The 22,059-nt window shown below is 36.4% G+C and overlaps 1 protein-coding gene across 1 annotated transcript in view; it reads left to right on the forward strand.

Annotated features, from left to right (window-relative positions):
• LOC5568134 overlaps positions 1 to 22,059 on the forward strand; it is a 64,294-nt gene that overhangs the window by 31,502 nt on the left and 10,733 nt on the right. The window contains exons 4-5 of the mRNA XM_001652024.2: positions 12,620 to 14,237; positions 14,293 to 14,380. Coding sequence (XP_001652074.2) covers positions 12,620 to 14,237; positions 14,293 to 14,380 — 1,706 coding nt within the window. The remainder of the gene's footprint in view (positions 1 to 12,619; positions 14,238 to 14,292; positions 14,381 to 22,059) is intronic.

The raw sequence follows: 22,059 nt of genomic DNA on the forward strand, positions 1-22,059 counted from the left end.
ATTCAGACAATTTTCACAAATTATTATTTTGTCAGCAAAATAAGATAAAACTGGTGAAATGAATTAGTTCTGGTCGTAAAGCAATTTGAAAAACCTAGTTTATGTAGCCAAATCATGTGAATTCTGTTTAATAATGGGATTTTTTAAAACTCTTAGTAGAAGCGTTTTAACGTTAGAGTATCAAATTTTCCATAATTTGAATAAGTTTTCGCTGTAGATACTTCTAGTCAGATGTATTTCATCGTATGAACCATGAGATTTTATGCAAATTAGATTTTTTAATCGTATTTCAGTCGAAACAGAAATGCACGGTGAATATGTATGGTTCCTTTTACCGTGCAGTAGTGTAAATGGCTTGAAATTATTGAATTATATTGGATTTATTGTTATGTCGTGATTTAACTACTCCATATATAGTAGACCTGTTCATATTTAAAAAAACTTTCAGGGGCCCAGATAGCCGTAGCGGTAAACGCGCAGCTTTTCAGCATGACCAAGCTGAGGGTCGTGGGTTCGAATCCCAACGGTCGAGGATCTTTTCGGATTGGAAATTTTCTCGACTTCCCAGGGCATAGAGTATCTTTGTACTTGCCACACGATATACACATGCAAAAATGGTCATTGGCATAGTAAGCTCTCAGTTAATAACTATGGAAGTGCTCATAAGAACATAAGCTGAGATGCAGGCTCTGTCCCAGTGGGGGCGTAACGCCAGAAAGAATAATATTTAAAAAAATGTCTGGAAATCTACCGGTCAAGCAGTATTCGGAATTCTCATGCTAAGAACAATGTCTGGTCAAATTTTCAGCTCATTTGATAAAGATTTCAGTATGCTTCAAGTTGAAAATGTGTTTTTGGGCTTATTTCAAGGTTTGAAAAATCATAACTAGCATGTGGAAAATCAAAACCACTTTCTATTACCACTATTTGGAAGCTAACTCTATTCTGTTAATGTTTTTCGAACACGCTAACAAGATTAAATTGAGTTTTAACATTGTTTGATCCAAATTTGTACTCCGCTGTACCCAGAAATTACAGTTTTCTCAACATACATGGTATATAAAACATGCATTGGTATTATTATTTTAGGCCCTAGTCAACGGGAATCAAACATAATTCATTTATGAATTCATTGACCATCAACAGATTACATGTTGCTAAAGGCAATAAATTACAATAAATGCCCAAAGATCGAGCACCGCATCGCAACCTGATGATAATTAAATCATGCATGACACATGTACCGGAAACGAATGAATTGAACAAGTTAGCATTGCTTTTTCTTTCCGAGTGATGATTGTTTTGATCGCATTTCACTGATCATTTAGAAAGATTTGAAAACAATCATCATCATCGACTGAGAAAAGGCAGTGCTAACGTGTTCATTTTTTGTATTCACTGAAGCTCAAGGTGGTGCTCTTGGCTCACCCACAGTTTACAAATGTGCTTCATAATTACCTATTTTTTACAATTTATTTTCGTAAGATAAATGGTAACTTTGAACGGGATTGACTTTTAGATATGCATTGTCATCATGTCTGGAAATTAAAAATCCGAAATTTTCATGCAGGCATGCTGTTCAGTGAAAACAATTCCCGAAAAAAGAGATTTTCAAGAACCTCGAGATAAAAACCTCAACCAAACTATGTTAAAACTTGCTCCAATCATAAAATTGTGTTTGGCAAAAGTTCGTAGAATTGGATAAACTACTATGTAGAAGTATTTCCAATAAATTTTGATGCTTCGTTCTGTAGTTATGATTTTTTAAAGCTTTAAAATAGCCCAAAAACACATAATTGATTTGAAGCACAACTAAATTTACTCTAAATTGAGTGAAATTTTGGCCAAAAGTTCATTTCGCAATGAAAAATCAAAGTATTGGTTGACTGGGGAGTTTCCAGACATTTTTGAAAATATAAATAGGTCTAATATATAGTATTTAAGCGTATATGAAATGGTTTGGACAATACAGTCAAAACTACTATAACGATTTTAATAAAAAAATAGAAATTTTTTGCATGTGTTTTTTCTAGAAATCTGATATAAATTATATAAGCATACTGAGTGATTTGTGAGAAAATTCTCGGTATGCTTATAAATTGCGGTATTCTTGGAGAAAAAAGTGTGAATCTCAATAAATGCTTGATGAAATTTTTAGTGCAGTTTTTTGAGAAGTTCTTACATGAATTACAAAATCCTTTAGTACAGCTTTTGATTTTTTTACATGCTGTTCATAGAAAAAAATCTTTGGAAAACACTTGGATGAATCTCGGGTGAGTTGTTCGGAAGAATACTAGGACGACATCACAGGGAAAACAATCATATAATTATTTAAAGATATCCCTGAACAAGTTGCTTGGAAAATTTTTGAGTATTTTTGCGGTAATTTTTTTTTACAAAAACAGTTGAACGTCATCCGCTTGGAACGTTATACATAGGAAAATATATTTTTTTTAAATCTTCATCCGCAGGCATCTTTGAAGAAATGTTAATATATTATTTTCTAGAGAGTTTTGAATGTATGTGGGAAGGACTACAGAGAACTTCTCCAAGAAATCGTCAAAAACATTTTCCCAATTGAATCATGTATTATTGCTTTTAAAAATCTTTTGAATTGTTAGGAGGCATTCTTAGAGTTTGGAAGAAATATTTATTTTTTCGCATGAAGTCCTGGATAATATTTGCTGCGAATTTGTCAAGCAGTTCTTGGCAAAGGTCCGAGAGAATGTCTAAAATATTTGTTGATGATGTCTGAAAAGAAACTTTAGGAAGAACCTCAACGGCAAAAAAACTAATGGTGAACTCTTTGAAGAATTTGTGGAAAGTATCCCTACTAAGTAATTTAAAAGCAAATTCAGGCGAGACTCCTAGAATTTTGGTACTAAACAAATTATTAAGGAATAACTGGATGATATTTCAATCTAAAAATTGGAATTCAGATGTCGTAAGTTTGTAAAAGGCCTTCCTGGAAAAATGTTTAAAGGATTTTCTAAAGCATTCTCTCGCGAAATTTTTCAAGACATTTTTTAATCAATTAGATATATATTTTCCGATAAAAAACTGGTAAGATCAGAAAGACTTAGAAACTGCAGATGAATTGGTGAAATTATAACTAGTTATTCCGGGAATGATTTTCTGTGGGAATCTCAAGATGAACTCAGTGATAACTGGTAAAGGATTACTTGGTAAAAATTGAAAAAGTAAAGAAATAATTGATGAAGAAAACATCGTAGGATTTCTCAGAGGAATCTCTCATAAGCATATGGTTAATATTATACCAGAAAAAAATCGTTGAAGAATTAAAAGGGATATTCCCCATTAGTTCTTTGGAAGATTTCGTGAAGGATTTCAAACTGGATTAAACAAAGAATGAATATATTTCGAAGAAAAAATATAAATTCACAAATATCGATGAATTAGAGCGATATGAGAAAAAATCACAAACAAATAAAATCAATGCAAACAACAAAGTTTGTGAAAATTATGATTATTGCGTCCGACATCACTTCTTTAAAACAAAAATTTGCAAGGCCCCCCCTAAACCCTCTCCAGAAATAACCCTAGCTATGCCAATGCTCACAATCCATATTGAAATTCTAGAATCCACACTCGAATATCAGTATCCACAGTGGAATCCAAGTATCTTAACCGGAGTTTTAGCATTTACATTGAAATCCCAGAAGTCACACTGAAATCTCAGGAACTACTCTGGAATAGCAGGTTTTACACTGGAATATTGGGATTCACACTGGATTCCAATAATTCACTCAGAATTACCAGGATCCACACGACAATCTAAGGATCTACATTGGATACCTTAGATCCCTGCTAAAATCCACTGTTATTCTGCTTTTCACATTACAATCCCGGAATCCACACCGAAATCCTACAATCCCAGGATCCACATAGGAATACCAGGATCTTCACTGGATATCCAGGCTCTACACTGAAATCCTAGGATTTACACTGAAATCCCAGAATCCATATTGAAATCCCAAAATCCACACTTAAAACCCAAAATTTACTCTGTTGTCAAAGGTTCCACACTGAAATACCAGAATTCAGGCTGGAATATCAGAATCCACACTGTAGCTCCAAGATCCGTACTGATATTCCAAAATTAACACTTTAGTCCTAAGATCCTGAGATACTAAAATACCAAAATCCAGGCAGGGATCTCAGGATCCACACTTTAATCTCAAGATCCACACGGAATTCCCAGGATCTACTTAGGGATCGCAAGATCCACACTGGAAGACTAGTCGCATAGCAGAAGACGAACAAAGTCGTTAATTTGTACAAACTGCATTACTCCCGCACTACATGATGGATGAAATCGATTCAACGATGCGTTTCCTCGCATTGAACGCTCTTGTATGAGTTCATACGTACATTCCATTTCATTCCATATAGTTATACAAAGTAAGTCGGATCAATCCGTAGCAGCTGTCGAATAAATTTTGTTATCATTAATTAAGTCGCATAAGAATACAGATTAATTCGCAAGAAAATCTACACACTCGCATTGCATGTTATGTTTCATCTTATAAAATATGCACGTATATCGCCTCCACTTGTCGTATAAGGCCTTTTCACGACATCTTATACGTGAAACTTTGCACATATAAGCATCGCATAACGCAAAAGGTGATTTGGTTATACGTACATTCTGTTTGTCTGGGTACTGGAATCTCAATACTCACACTGGAATACCAAGATCCACATTGAAATGCTGTGATTTACACTACAAATCCAGGATCTTCTCTGAATTTGTGCGACGCATACTACAATCTCAGGATTCACATTAAAATCAAAGGATTCCCACTGAACTACTAGAATTCACACTAAAATTCCAGGATCTCTACTAGAATCTTAGGATCCACATTTGAATCCCAAGTTCCACACTGAATTTTGAAGATTCACATCAAAATCCCAGGATCTTCGATGAAATCCTACGATCTACACTACTTTTTGGATGAGCTTTGACTGAGAAAAAGCTATTTTTTTATTTATTACCGATGTTTCGGTCCGTTTGGGACCTTTTTCAAGGGTTACGGTTTTCTAGTTAAAATGGCTTTGCTAAACTCTAAAATGTAAATTGCATTTTAAAGTTTAACCGTCCAGTCGTCGCGCGGTTTGCCACCGTCAGAACTACCACACTGCTGTTGTGAACGACAAGCGAGGTTTTTTCAACAGTGTTGTACAAAATACAACAGCGCGACGACAAAGCCATCTTGATTTGGAATTCTTACTGATTGAACCCTTGAAAATGGTCCTAAAAGAACCGAAACGTCAGAAATATATATATATATAAAAAAAACTAGCGTTTGTTCCCTAAAGACTGCTCAACTGACTTTGTTTCAATGATCTACACTAGAACCAAAAGATCCACACTGGAATCAAAGGATCCACACTGGAATACTAAGATTTTCACTAAAATGCAACGATCAACATTGCAATCCTAGGATCTATACTACTATATCAAAACATCCACACTGAAATATCAGGATCCACAATGGAGACCCAGGACCCACACTACGATTGTAGAATCCACACTTGAATCCCAGGATTCACAATAAAATCCCATGATCGACACTGAAATCCTACATTCCATACTACAATTTCATGATCAAAAGTGGAATCAAAGAATCCAAAATGAAATACCAGCATCCACACTAGAATCCCATGATCCATCCTGAAATCCCAGGAACCATTCTGAAATCTCTGGATTTTCACACTGGAATCCCGGAATCCTCACTGGCTTCTAGGATCCATTTTACAAAATTTGATGCCTGTCTGATTTGGAAATCACGCTTATTGTAACATGAAACGAGCGTGGTGATGCCAACAAGAGTTGCTGACAAAACAACTAAAAACAATTAAATACTTGTTTTATGACAACAGCGCAACCTAATGGAAGAAATATGAATATAAAATCCTGACATTAGAATATTAGCTTCAATAAGTCCGATTTTCAAATCTGGTTCCAATCAGATTGCCGAGAACTACCGCGGCGTTTCCATTCTGTGCTGCGTGGCTAAAGTCTTCGAAAGCTTAGTTCATAACGCGTTGTATGCAGCTGCTCAACCGTTAATTTCAGATTCGCAACACGGGTTTGTTAAAAAGCGATCAACCACTACGAATCTGATGTTGTTCACTGATTTCGTATCGACGGCCCTCGAGAACAGACAACAAGTTGATGCCATCTATTTCGACTTCTCCAAAGCTTTCGACAGAGTTCCACATGATCTCGCTGTTGCGAAGCTGAACCATCTGGGATTTCCGCGCTGGATTACTGATTGGCTCCATTCATATCTGACAAACCGTGAGGCGTTCGTCAAAGTAAACGGAGCAAAATCTCGAAATTTCGCTATTACATCTGGTGTGCCTCAAGGTAGCGTCCTCGGGCCACTGATTTTCGTGCTGTTCGTGAATGATCTCTGCTTCCGGCTTAAATCACCCAAAGTGCTGTTTGCCGACGATCTGAAAATTTACAGAACTATTTCGTCCCTTCTCGACTGCTGTGCTATTCAATCCGATATTAACGAGATTCAACTGTGGTGCGTTGAAAATGGAATGGAGCTGAACACTAAGAAGTGCAAACAAATTTCTTTCACCCGACGCCAGTCCCGAATCGACTTTGAATATTTGGTGGGCCCAGATATCTTGGAGCGCGTTGAATCCATCCGCGACCTTGGTGTCATAATCGATTATAAACTGCAATTCAACGAACATATCAGCATCGCCACTGCCAAAGGATTCGCTGCCCTCGGATTTATTCGACGTAGTACAAAACATTTTCAGGATATCTACGCTTTGAAGTCGTTGTACTGTGCTCTAGTTCGAAGCGTTCTGGAATATGCCGTCTGTGTGTGGTCTCCACATCATACTACGCAGATCATCCGAATGGAAAGAGTTCAACGTAGCTTCGTTCGGTACGCTCTTCGCCAGTTGCCTTGGGCAAATCCAACTGATCTGCCGGATTACAGAAGCCGGTGTAACCTCATCGCTTTGGAAACGCTCTCTGCCAGACGTACAAAACTACAGAGACTGCTTGTGTTCGATCTGATTGTAGGAAATGTCAATTGCCCGTCACTGTTGGAAAATGTGTCCCTGTATGCCCCGTCTCGTCAACTACGTGAACGTAACCTGCTTTTTGTTAGACGTCATAGGACTTCATACGGTTTTCATAACCCTCTGGATAAATGTTTTCGTGCGTTCAATAATGTGAGTGTTGTGTTCGACTTCAATATTTCAAAGTTTGTTTTTAAAAATAGAATAAGGAACTTAGAGTAAGATACAGTCTGGGGAATTTATTTTTAATTCAAGACGGTGATAAATAAATAAATAAATATCCTTGATCTCTTTTATAACTTTCTCTAAGATTTCGTCCATTCTTCTGAGCAATTTTCGCTGAAACCAGGCCGCCATCGTCAGCCATCGTTAGAATTCCAATTTTATTATTTTATTACACACTGATCCCTAGTATTTGCTAATACTAAAGGATGGTCGTTTCGATTTTTTCAAATTGATGAATGTATGCCAAATTGATGTATGCCAGCTAGCTAAACAGTTTGCGAAAAAGCCCATTTTTGATATTTCTTGGTATTTCTTCGCGGAATATGTCTCATATTTCGCATGCAACCCATAGCAAATTAAGTGGCATTGTAGAGGAATGATATAGCTTTCATTTGAAACTAGAAAAATTTGACGACCATCTTGAATTTAGCCGCCATCTTGAATTGAATTGAACCACACCAGAGATCACCATCAGAAAGCTTAGAAAAAAACTGAGTGAGATAGGCTACAAAAACTAGGTGAGCAATTGTATTTACCCTATGAAATCAAGTATTTTCCAAATCATGTTCTACTATTTTGACGTATATGGCGAGTGCAATCAATGCAAATATCATTTTTTGTACAACAAAAAAACAAGTTTTCAATCGTTGGTGTTTTATTTTATTTATTTTTTATATTATAGAGCATTAAAATTATAAAACTTACGTTTTCTAAGGATGCAGATAAGCTAGCATGCTGATGTTTTTTGTTGCGTGTACTTATACGCTTTTCCAAATGTCTTAAAAATCTGTGCATTGGAGATGGTACACTAATTATGTCACACTAAATTTCGATTTTTTCGGTCCCCCCTTTTCCACGTTTTTTGTATGAGTCCTTCGAAAATTCGCTTGGCTAGACCACCTCACCCTTCCTGGGAGCGTGACGTAATATGTGCATGACCCCTTGTCAGACAATTGGTTGGCTCTTTAGCAATCCAAGACAAATATTTGCCACAGTGTACTGATGGCTTTCTCGGGGATACGACGGTGATGCTTATGTTGTAGGTACTTTCAGTCTATTATGCCCAAAAACGGGTTACACCACGGTGTCTCTGGTAGAACAACATTAATATAAAAAAATCAGTATCGCTAAAACATCCACCAAATGAAAGCTTAGGCTTTTCCCTTTCAATTGAGACCTGTTTGGAAATGTTCTATCGGGGGGTCCTGAACATTTTTTTCAAAACAGTATAATGCTGTTTTTTTCAGTACTGGTTTCTAAACTATGGTTCACACAGTCATTTTCTTTCAAGCTTATCTAGGTAGCCATGAGAAAATTTACTACGAATAGTTAACCAATTAATAAAAAGGATTTACCATTATACCATTCTATTTAAACCAATCACAAACACGACATATCGATAAAGTAAATATGGTTAATACGGCCTACAAATGCGCACTATTGTACATTACTACAGCTCAAAGATGCTGTCGATCACATGCTTTGGAGTTCTCCGGAACCTTATCATGATTTCATGCAACTTGAAGATCGAAATGTACGGTTTCACTGGCTTGTTTCCCGTATTTCCTCAAACCACTTAATGTGATTTTACAAAACTCCGGGATATGATAGCGCCAATGTGGAACTTCCAGCTATTGGGTGAGCAATCCATGTTTTTGAAAAGTTCTCAACCTTTTCTGCAAAATCATCATCCAGACTCCTTTGAAAACCAACTTTTATGTACCTGTTCAAAATGATCAAGCGCCTGAAATACATTTTTTCATTGAAAATTGATAATTTACAGAACAGTACGATAAATTCCAATTGCTAGCAAACTTGGATCCCATTTTACTTCCAAAACATGCCGATTTTTCAAAAGCTTCTGACAGTTTCAGCTGGTGAATCCACATTAGGGCGATTCAAATTTTAAAAATGCTTGAAAATCCAATCTCCCATATGCTCCTTACCATCCTTACCATAAAAATAGTATTCTGTGAAATTTTCAGCTTTCTAGATGGTGATTTAAAGGTGGCTCAAAGACAATGTTGGTTTGTATGGAAATTACTATGGAGAAACTTAGAGAAATATTCCAAACAGGCTAGTACTGTAATGTAAGTAGAAACTTATCATCCCATATTGAAAACACATTATTCAAACCTTTATGAAGGATGTTGCTGAAGAAACAAACAACTTTTGAGCTAATTTTGATTGGGATTTTTGTACATGTTTGCAGGGCTATAATCCCATATTAAGCTAAATAATTGCAAACAAACTCATGAATATCTCTTCTGCTATCCGTCGGATTGAATTTCTCTCTTCAGCAAATTTCTTTATTATGGTTCAAAGAATGAGTTATTACCATTGGATAATAATTTTGTACTTACATTACAGTAACAGCGTGCTTGGAACATAACTCAAAATTTCTCCATAGTAATTTCCATATAAACCTACTTTGTCTTTGGGCCACCTTTAAATCACCATCTAGAAAGCTGAAAATTTCACAGAATACTATTTTTATGGTAAGGATGGTAAGGAGCATATGGGAGATTGGATTTTCAAGCATTTTAAAATTTGAATCGCCCTAATTCACATTTGCTGTGGCTTAGGCAACTGATGATCCTCACCTGTAATAAAAGAATCAAACAATCAAACTGCTGATACTTACCCATTCCTCGACATTATTTGGATCAATGTATTATACTTTTTTGTCAATTGGATTGACAACACCTAGTGAAATATGCAAGGAAGGTGGCAGGCAATTTCTCAATATTGCCATATTTATCTGAAATGCCAGAAGCAAGCAGCAACAGTATTTTTACGCCAGTATCCTTACAACGGCCTTGAGTCCCGATGACGTCGGAATTATGATCGATAATCGAGAGGGTAACCTTAAAGGACCCTTCTCCATCGCTTGCAGATTGAACTGCCCAGGCCAACCCCCCTGTTTGGACGTCACATAATCAACTAACCCCTGAACGTTATTACAGTATATTACAGGTTTTAATTCAATTGCTGCATTATCGTTCAAATCAAAGTGCAGATGTGATACCTTTAAAAACCCCTGAACTGATTGGTTAAGTCTGCTGATTTTGAAGGCGATGTTTGGGGCGATTGCAACATCCAAACTCCTTAGACAGCTGCTCAACTGCAACGTTCATCTGGTGCTCAAATCACATTTTTTTTTAAATCAAAAACAAGTCATCAGCGAACAAATGGTTTTTTTATGTTGCACATTGGGTGGTAAACCGTGTAGATTAGACAACCAATTAATTCAATTGGCACTTACTTTTTGCATTACTGTGTCTACCACGATTTGCCTTTAGTTTTGGTGAGATTGTTGTTCTCACATCATTACATGATTCGAATGGTAGATTTTAAATTGTATTTATATTTATACAGTATTATATTCAAAAGTTTAAATTGGTTACTGAACGAATAGAGGTGCAAGCTCGACATATTTTTGTAGGACAATAGCAGACTTTAATCCTGATGTCGTGAAAAATGTGCTGTTCAATAATATCAACCACTATTGCTGATAACGGTTGCAGACACATATTCTTTAAACACAATACGCAAATCTTCGAACGATTGTATTCGTGGCTTTTTGGTTTCATGTTGCAGGTCCTCTGACAGAGTGAAGCGTAAATATATATATATATTTATCAATAGGTGTGAAATTGGGATATATTTACTGTAATTATTAACAGGCATACCTCTAATCAGCAAACCAAAATGTTGACCCAAAACAATGAATTTATAAACTTATCACGCGACACAATCACCAATTTTTCGCTATACCATCTTAGAACGCGACAACTTAAGCAATGCACCCCCATGATCCATGAGTAAATGTTTTCTCAAACGTTTTGTTTATTACTTATTGTAAAAAGCAATATCTTATGAAAATATATTCGAATTTTAAGACGGTAGCATACAACTGAATCTAAATAAGGGTTATTTATTAAAAATCTTTAAAATCCCTAAACATTTTTTAATTTAAAATTTTAAATACTATTTACAACCATTTTAGTTTTGTATAAATAAATAAATTTTGATTAAAAATATACAATTTTACTATTTACTGAATTTATAATCAACTGAACAGCCACACTGCCAAAACAAAAACAAGCTTGTTTTATGGAAATCTGAACAAACATTTAAAAAGGACACATCGACATTGGTGAACAATGGCTTTGTAAGATGCTGTTGAGCCCAATTCAACTCGATCACGTTCACCAATACTAGTATCAGGAAGAACTAACACTAATCTTTCTGATAGTGGTGTTAGTTTTCATGGGCGAGCTAAAAAGGGATTTCCAGCCCTTTTCAAATGTTTGTCCAGAAATATTTGTCATGGCCTTCTACGGTTCGATTGAGTTTTCATCATATGGTACAAGCGATTCATTGTATCATACTATTGGTGGAAGAAGATCACCTATGGTAAGTATCTCTTACTAAAATAAAAAAAAATGTTCAGGACCCCCCGATAGAACATTTCCAAACCGGTCTCAAATGAAAGGGGAAAGCCTAAGCTTTCATTTGATGGGTGTTTCAGCGATACTGATTTTTTTATATTAATGTTTTCTACCAGAGACACCGTGACACGTTTTCATCCTACGTTTCAGACACATTTATTGTGTTTTTATCAAGGAATTTACTGTGTTGCGTTTTCTCTTTTCCGTTAACATGCACACAGATTAAAAGTGGTGCTAAACAGGCGACTATATCGAAGTGCTGTGACCCGATTGTTTTTCGGATTCTACGCCCGCGTTAAGTACCATAACAGGCGAAATTATATGTGGTGATTTATGCTGCCTATGCTGTTGGTATGTTAACGAGAAAACTATACGCGGTTAATTCCTTGAGAAAGGCACAATAAATGTGTCCGAAACGTCAGATGAAAGCGTTAGTTCCGTTTTTGAGCATAATAGACTGAAAGCCATAACCTAAAACATGTACTGATAGTGTCAGGTCAAAAGAACTGTTCAGCATTTTTTTTAGTTCAGTATACTGATACTTGGAACCTCTAATGAACATCGAATAATTCAAACCCATATATCTCAATTTTGTTACGTAACCCTCTGAGAAGAATCTCAATCTTTTGACAGATGCATTTTGAAAATATATTCTAAATAGAGATTATCGTTAACCTTATCCGTACCCAAAACATTGATTCGAAGAATTGAACCTCCTATGTTCAAGTCCCCTATTTTAGTATGCATTTTGATGAAATTGTCATTTTTTGTATTATCTTCAAGAACTAACTAGAACTCATTATTTATTTTGCTATAGATAAGGTCATAAATAAAATACTATAATAAATATCTTACTCTCTTTTCAGGACGATCCATGCTCCGACATCAAACTCATCATTCAGTCTCTTGTCATTGAAGATGGAAAACTGTACCCGCGGTGGCTGGAACTTAACGAGTCTATCCGAATTCACCAACTGGAGCTGAAGCAATCCGAAATTATCGAGATCCCATCCGGATCCTTTGACGCTCGTCATTTTTACGCTATAGCCATTCTTACTCTAGACTCACTTGAGGTCTCCGTTTTGCCGTCGAACATTTTCCTCGGGCTGCAGCTGCTACAGGAACTTAATTTGAAAAATTTACCTTTGGAACATGTCGACGAGTTTGTTCTGGCCCCAGTTAAGTTCACTCTGACCAGTCTTTTGGTGGAAAGTTGTTTGAATGGGATTAATCCTAGGGTATTCACTGGGTCAACGTCGCTAGATAATTTGGCGATCGTTTCCTTTGAGTTTAATATTCTGGACGATGTGCTGACAGACGACTCTTTTTCCATGATCCCGAGTTTGTCCAGTCTGTATTTGAGAAATTCAGGCATTAGGATTTTACGGGAAGGCATGTTTGCGGGTATCAGTAAGTCTATTCAGCAGATACATCTGATTGGCAACGAGCTGCATACAATTGAGGCGGGTGTGTTCGACAGTTTGTTGGAAAAGCAGGTGAAAATATATTTGGGCAACAACCCTTTTATGTGTGATTGTAGTTTGGCGTATCTGAAACAATTAATAATAACATATCCTAGTATGTTTGACGACGTCAAATGTGCTGAACCACCTCCGTTCTCTGGATGGTCGGTTTCTGATGCTGAATTTTGCAATGCTATTACTGATCCACCTACAACGACAACTGAAATTATAACTACATCTGAGGTAACGGATTCACCGGAGGAAACAACTGAAATTACGACTGATACTACGGAAAGTACAAAACCACAACCATCAACTAGGCCTACAGGTGAGCCAACTAAGCCAACTGGTCCACCAACAACCTCTACCACGACGGTTACATCAACGACATCAACCAGTACAACTGCTGAACCATCTTCGACATCAACGTCCCCTCTGGAAGTCACGACTTCCAGTGTTTCAACAACTCCATCTACAACTACAACTCCGGCCACTTCATCACCTGCCAATATATTCACCATGCAATGTATCCAAACTGCTGTCCCGATAGAATCTGAAGTCACCAGCTACCAAGGCTCTGAATTGACCCTTCATAAGCGCAGCAAGACCTTTACAGTACTGGAATCACAAGAGGGAGCCGTTGAGCTCATTCTGGATCAAACGTACAGCTCAGCGGTGATTCTTTGGTTTTACGACACATCTACCACCAATTCCATATTCTCTCTGCAGATTGAAGACAGTGCCAGCTGTGCTGATATCTATGGTCGAACCGTTCGAATCACAAACCTCATACCCGATAAGAACTACATCTTCTGTGTGATCTATCGTGCCGAAAACACGATTTCCCCTTTCGACTGTCTGCCACACAGACTTCTTCCGACGTACGGACAAAGGACTTGGCTTGTCGAGGATCAAAAAATTATGATCATCAGCATTTTAATTGCTTCCGTATTGGTGGCTATTATGAGTGGAATTGTGCTGACTTATTGCTTCATCAAAAGCTTCGATACCTATCAGAAATGTGAGTAAAATGATGTTTTGTAGGAAAACGTACCTAATTTTATTTTTTTTCCTAGCTTGCCGCAAGGTAACAACAGAAGTTCGTATCGATCGAAGTACTACCAACCAATGTTATATGACACCTGTAGCCGAACAACCTGCCAGGTAATGTAACAGTCGCGGAACTCCCCAAACCGTTATTATCATAAAAAAATCTCCATCAAATCTGGGCTCAACAATCGATTTTTTAGAAGCACTGCATGCTTTGGTAAAATAGAAAAAAAAAGAATCCTGTAGAGTTACGCCTTTTGGTTTAAGCCCACGAATTCTAAGGAAAAAAAACAGATTAACGGTTTTTATAAAAAAAACCTACCACAAAAATCTGGTCCAAAGTTTGTTTTTGTAAAATTCTTTACTTCTGAGAGGATTACAAAAAAATGATCGACGATTTTTTATGTTTCATCATTTGCAAGATGTAACTCTCTTGGACAGACATTTCAAATCACATAATGAACTGTCATATATGCAGTCCATATGATTAAACAGTAGTAACGTTGTACATAACAAAATTACCTCCCTAGAACTGCAGAATAAAGTTGTTAAGAATCAGTGCGCATCGTACCTTCGTGCTGTGCGTACACGAATTCTCTCTGCTCTTGGAAGTTTTCTTAAAAACTACCTAAAGCAATAAAACAGTACTTTTCAGTGCTAAAATTAAAAACGGTACTTTTCAGTGCTACTAAAACAGTACTTTTCAGTACTATTTTTTCTACTATTGATCCCTTTACGATCCTTGTTTGGACCCGTGCCTTCGATTTTTCGTTGGACCCGTTGGCGAAAGCTAGCGGTGGTAATCCTTCTTGGACACCGTCTTGGGAAAAAACCTTTCGAAGGTCACGTCTTCTTTCGTTTATTAATTAAACATGGTATCAACAACAAACAAAAGGAACAAATTCACTACTTCCTTCCAAAAAAGTGGGTTTTAAAACTGTCACTACACGTGGCAAGAATGGAAGAAAGGACGCTTCCCCGGAATGCGAACTTTCTTCCAAGGGTGAAATGAATAATTGTATCGAAATGAGCAATCAGTTCGATGCTCTAGACAAATTTTCCGAACACCAAATCGAAGCAGCCTCTAGCCCAGGCTCTTTGATTCAAGTGAGGAAGCAAAGAGTGCCACCTATCGTGGTCAGTTGTTCCGAATTTGGGGGATTTAGGCAGGAGATCTTGAACTCCATTAGGGGAATCAAGGTTTCCTTCCAAATCGCAAAGAAAGGAGACTGTCGCGTTTTGCCGGATACTCTTAAAGATCGTGAGCTTCTTCTCAAACATCTTGAAGAGAAGAAGCACAATTTTTTTACTTATGACGACAAAACTGAACGTTTGTTCAAAGTTGTCTTGAAAGGTCTCTCAAGTGACTATAAATCACCTGAAGAGATCAAAAATGGAATAAATGATTTACTTGGATTTTCCCCAGTCCAAGTAATCATTATGAAAAAGAGAACCCAATCTGGCATTGTTCGGAAAGGGCTTTCTCAAGAATATTATTTAGTTCACTTTAACAAAAAAGAACTAAATAATATTAAAGCTTTAGAAAAAGCAAAACTTATGTTCGATGTCCGTGTGACATGGGAGCATTTCCAGAAACCTGGAGGAAATTACCAGAACCCCACTCAGTGCCGTCGGTGCCAAAAGTGGGGTCATGGTACAAAAAATTGTCGCATGGATGCTAAATGCATGATTTGCGGAGGTTCTTCTCACGCCAAAGACGTCTGTCCAGTGAAGGAAGATACCACCAAATTCATATGTTGTAATTGCGGGGCTAACCATAAGTCCAATTTTTGGAATTGTCCTTCACGCAAAAAGGTCATTGAGGCTCGTGCCAGGCAGATGAAAGATAATATCCGTTACGATAACGGTCGTTTCCGGAATTTGCCTGGTAGAGTATCGAACAATGCTCATTTTTCAGTTAACGATCGCTTGATCATGAATCATACCCATCAGGAAGATCATAATCATACTCATTCACAAACTAATTTTAATCCGTCGGGTAGCCGTTCGAATCTTTCTATTTCGAATGTATCTACCCACGGTAAATCCTTTGCCGATATCGTAGCAGGAAATTCGAACTCCTCCCCTGTTCGATCCATGGGTACCCATTCTACTTGTTTCAAATCAAATGGAAAAAACCCTACCGCCACAGGTAACTCCGCTTCTTCGTCTACCGGAAATTCCAATGGGAAATCACATGACATGTCTGCCTCTGATTTTAATTTTCTAACTGAACAATTGAATCTAATGATTGATGCAATGTTCAAAGCCACCACTATGACTGAAGCAGTCCAAGTAGGTGTAAAATTTACAAATCAAATTGTTATTGGATTACGTTTTTCTAATGGCTCCAAACAATAATTTAAATATTTTAAATTGGAATGCTCGTTCTCTGAATGGTAAAGAGGACGAGCTGTTTAATTTTCTTACGGTTAATAACGTGCATATAGCAGTTATTACCGAAACGTATTTGAAACCTGGATCTAAACTCAAAAGAGATCCTAACTTTTTTGTTTATCGTAATGATCGACTTGATGGGGCATGTGGGGGAGTTGCAATCATCATTCATAGGCGTATAAAACATCAACTGTTTTCATCATTTGAAACTAAAGTTTTTGAAACTTTAGGTGTTTCTGTTGAAACACAGATTGGTAAATATACTTTCATAGCTGCCTATTTGCCTTTTCAATGCTCTGGGCAGCAAGTTAATTTGCTCCAAACTGACTTGCGTAAATTGACTCGCAATAAGTCAAATTTTTTTGTCATTGGTGACTTTAATGCCAAACATCGGTCATGGAATAATTCTCAAAGTAATTCCAACGGCAGAATTTTATTTGATGAGTGCTCTTCATGATATTTCTCAATTCAATACCCTGATAGCCCCACATGTTTTTTCTCTTCTAGAAATCCATCTACGATTGATTTGGTCTTAACCGACTCTAGTCATCTTTGTAGCCAACTGATTACTCATGCTGATTTTGATTCTGACCATGTCCCTGTTACATTTCAAATATCCCAAGAAGCGATTCTCAATCCTATCAGCTCCACTTTCAATTATTTACGAGCCGACTGGAATATATATAAAACGTATGTTGACTCCAATCTTGATGTTAACATTTCATTAGAAACTAAACTTGATATTGACAATGCTCTTGAAACTTTAACAAATTCCATTGTTGAAGCCCGGAGCATTGCAATTCCAAAATGTGAAGTTAAATTTGAATCCGTGATTATAGACGATGATCTTAAACTCTTGATCCGTCTTAAAAACGTGAGGAGAAGGCAATTTCAACGCACTCGCGATCCTGCTATGAAAATTATATGACAGGATTTGCAGAAAGAAATCAAGAAACGTTTTGCTCAATTAAGAAACAAAAATTTTGAAAATAAAATTTCTCAATTGGACCCTGGCTCTAAGTCCTTTTGGAAATTATCGAAAATCTTGAAAAAACCTCAGAAGCCAATACCGGCATTGAAAGAGGAAAACAAATTATTACTAACTAATTGCGAAAAAGCTCAAAAACTAGCTATGCAGTTTGAAAGTGCGCACAATTTTAATTTAGGACTTACTAGTCCAATTGAAAATGAAGTTACTCAGGAGTTCGAAAATATTCTCAATCAAGAGAACGTTTTCGAAAATGCCTGGGAGACTGATTTGGAAGAAGTGAGAACTATTATTAAAAAATTCAAAAATATGAAAGCTCCTGGCGATGATGGAATTTTCTACATCCTCATCAAGAAACTTCCAGAAAGTGGCTTATCATTTCTAGTTGATATATTTAACTAATGTTTTCAATTAGCATATTTTCCTGACAAACGAAAAAATGCTAAGGTTGTTCCAATTTTAAAACCAGACAAAAATCCTGCAGAAGCTTCTAGCTATCGTCCAATCAGTTTGCTTTCCTCCATCAGTAAACTTTTTGAAAAGGTTATTTTGAACAGCATGATGGCCCACATCAACGAAAATTCAATTTTTGCCAATGAACAGTTCGGATTCCGCCATGGACATTCGACCACTCATCAACTTTTACGAGTAACAAATTTGATCCGTTCCAACAAATCTGAAGGCTATTCTACTGGTCTTGCTCTTCTAGACATAGAAAAAGCATTCGACAGTGTTTGGCATGAAGGTTTGATTGTAAAATTAAAAAACTTTAATTTTCCAACATACATTGTTAGAATAATTCAAAGTTATCTGTCAAATCGTACACTTCAGGTTAATTATCAGAACTCCAGATCTGAAAGACTTCCTGTAAGAGCTGGTGTTCCTCAAGGCAGCATTTTGGGACCAATATTATACAATATTTTCACATCTGACTTACCTGAGCTACCTCAGGGATGTCAAAAATCTTTGTTTGCGGATGACACAGGCCTCTCCGCCAAAGGACGAAGCCTGCGTGTCATCTGTAGTCGATTGCAAAAAAGTTTGGATATTTATTCTTCATACTTGCAAAAATGGAAGATTTCTCCTAATGCTTCCAAAACTCAACTAATAATATTCCCACATAAACCAAAAGCTCTTTATTTGAAACCTTCAAGTAGACATGTTGTCACGATGAGAGGGGTTCCAATAAATTGGTCAGATGAAGTTAAGTATCTAGGGCTCATGCTAGATAAGAATTTAACTTTCAAAAATCATATTGAGGGCATTCAACCCAAATGTAATAAATATGTAAAATGTCTCTATCCCCTTATTAATAGAAAATCAAAACTTTGTCTTAAGAACAAGCTGTTGATATTCAAACAAATTTTCAGGCCAGCCATGTTGTATGCTGTACCAATATGGACTAGCTGTTGTAATACCAGGAAGAAAGCTCTGCAGAGAATTCAAAATAAAATTTTGAAAATGATTCTGAGGCTTCCTCCCTGGTATAGTACCAATGAGTTACATAGAATATCCAATGTTGAAACATTGGAACAAATGTCAAACACAATCATTAATAATTTCAGGCAAAAATCGTTACAATCTTCTATTGCCACGATTAATGCGTTATATGTTTAGGTTAAGTTAGGTTAAGTATATTAAAAACGTTTTTTTTTCTCTTATAAGCAGGTGAAATCAACTCACCTGTAAAAAACTGAACTGCTACGGCAAATGAAATGTTGTTAACAAAATGTTAATTAAATCTTAAATTTGTTTTACCAAATTAGGATGATAGTGTTGTCAAATAACACAGAACACCTAGATATAAGAAATGAATGTAATGTTTGAAATGATACTAATAAAAAAAAAAAAAAAAAAAGTTGTTAAGAAATTTGCCATTATAAGCGAAAATGTGTCGATTTCTTTTGATCATTTGACGTCAAACTGTCGACGATCGAAGCGCCGCCATCATTCATACGACGTTGGTAATTGGAACTAAGTTGAAGGTGATGATTTTGAAATTTGGAAGTAAACATCACCCCCAAACACTAGCGATTTTGCGGTGGGATGGGGACGTTTGATCATAAACAGGTCTTCAGAACGTTGTCCATCACCCTGATGTTGATCAGTAGAAGAGGAGGAGAGTAAGAGGATCTAATCGGTTCATATGATGGAACAGAACACGTCAAAAATGTCAATTTGTTATACGCACTTACCCTCGGAACGTTTTTTTTTGTATGCATATTCTACGAAATTTACTCTAGCCAGTTAACAGTTCTGAATCAACGCTTCTAGGAATATGGTTTATATAGGGGGACGTGGGGTAAGAATGACACTCGGAGTTATAAGCCACCTCCAATTTCACGTAATTCAAATTATGTTGTTCAAAAGACACGGATGAGTTTACCTGGAAAACATAGTAGATATGTTGGTCTTTCTAATGCATGTAATTTTGTTTGCAACATTTTGCAACTTTTCGAGATATTTCAGTGTAAAAGAGGCGAATTTTCCACAATAACATGCTTATAACTCATAGAAAAAATGAAGATAATGTCTTGGAATGTTCAGCATAGTTTTGTATTTTGAAAATATACACATAGTCCTAGAACATTGTAAGCCACGAAAATCGCTGCGATAAAAGTAAAGTGAGCATTTGTACTTTTGAAGTGGTTTTTATATGAAAATCGCTATCAATCCTTTATTTTAATGGATAGAGTAAAAGTGTCTTCGACAATTTTTCTTCATTTAACAATTCCAACAACTTTGTCGAAGACACTAATTGCTTTTAACGACAAACAGAGGAAGTAAAAATTTTATATCACTTATGAGTAAATTTATCAAAAATTTGTGAATGTCAAAAGTTGCTGCTTAACATATGCAGTAACTTTGCCGAATATAGTATGACAATTTTTTCACTCTTTGATACTGAAAAAACTGATGATCGTGTTTTTTGGGTTTTAAACCACTGAAGATTGCCTGCCCTGAGGACCACTGTTGAAGATGCATGTCTATTCTTTGTGATTTAAGGTATCACTGTTAGGTTATCAATAAAATTTGATCATATTCCTGCACACTCTAGCTCATGATCCCGACCACCTGGAAAGTTCATGTCTCCAGCAAACTTGTTCTAAAACCTTGGTGTTCATATGGTGAAAATTCTAAACCGCAATTTTGCCGCTACGTGGCGCTAATGAGCATATTGTATGATCGTATTCTAACAGGCTTTAGCTCATGATCCTGACCACCTTATTCTTCTTCTTGGCATTACTCATGAGCACTTTCACAGTTATAAACTGAGAGCTTTCTTTGCCTAAGTTGCCATTTTTGCATTCGCATATCGTGTGGCAGGTACGATGATAGTCTATGCCAGTGCTTTCCAAACTTTTTAAACTTTCGCCCCCTTGAGGCCAATATTTATCTAGAATCGCCCCCCTGATATGTGATTCAAATATTTGTCTTCGTCAAAAAATGTCTTCGACATTTATGCGTCGATATGCGACCATAAAATCATAATACAATAACTATTATGTACATATAAAAATATTTTCTTGAATATCGATAACACAGCGTAACAAAAATGACATTTTTGCGTGTCTCAAGGATCAAATTATGTGTCTCTAGTAGATTTGGGGTTGCTGAATCTGGTTCCATTCTCAGGAAAGTTCCAGCACGTCACAATTTTTAGCTACAGGTCGCCAAAGTTGTATAAAACACTGGTTTTATTAATGTTTACATGAAATTTAAAGTACAATTTATCAAACTTTTTTGGAATCTAATCCACCAAACATACAAAATAGAACTTGAACTTTCATTTCAGACATAATTTGATTGAAATTGCGCGATTAAATTTCGATTAAACCGATTTTTTCAACATGCTTTCAGTCTCCATACAAAATTCTTCGTTTCTTCTATATGGCAAAATACAACAATTCTCTAAACCATCAAAAAATAACTTTTCCGTATTGAAAGTAATACAAACTTTGATGATAAGTATTGTTATACACATAAAGTTTGAATTCTGTGCCAAATTAAGCCAATATATTACCTTATAAGCTGGCAAACTTGCATGCAAGTTGGCTGAAATAGTCATTTTTTGCATTTTCAACAGTCAATATCTCAAAAACTAGACGTGCTATGATATTTCTGAAAACGGCAATGGATTCAGCAACCCTTAATTAAGTGAATAGCGGTATTTTGGTGCTGGAGACAAAAACGTGTTTCGCAGTGTAACCCACCATTATTATTAATGATTTACTGCACTGTAATTGATAAGAGCAATCAGTTTTCGTATGGGCGAAGCTCTTAAAAATTGTATCAAATGAAATGTTTTTTCGAGAAAACACACTTCTGTTCACATGAATATTTCATGTTTGGGTGAACTGCATTTATTTTGTTTGACATTATGCGTTTTTGGAGGGTCCATAATATG

This window comes from Aedes aegypti, chromosome 2 (genome assembly GCF_002204515.2).
Source record: "Aedes aegypti strain LVP_AGWG chromosome 2, AaegL5.0 Primary Assembly, whole genome shotgun sequence".
NCBI lineage: Eukaryota > Metazoa > Arthropoda > Insecta > Diptera > Culicidae > Aedes > Aedes aegypti.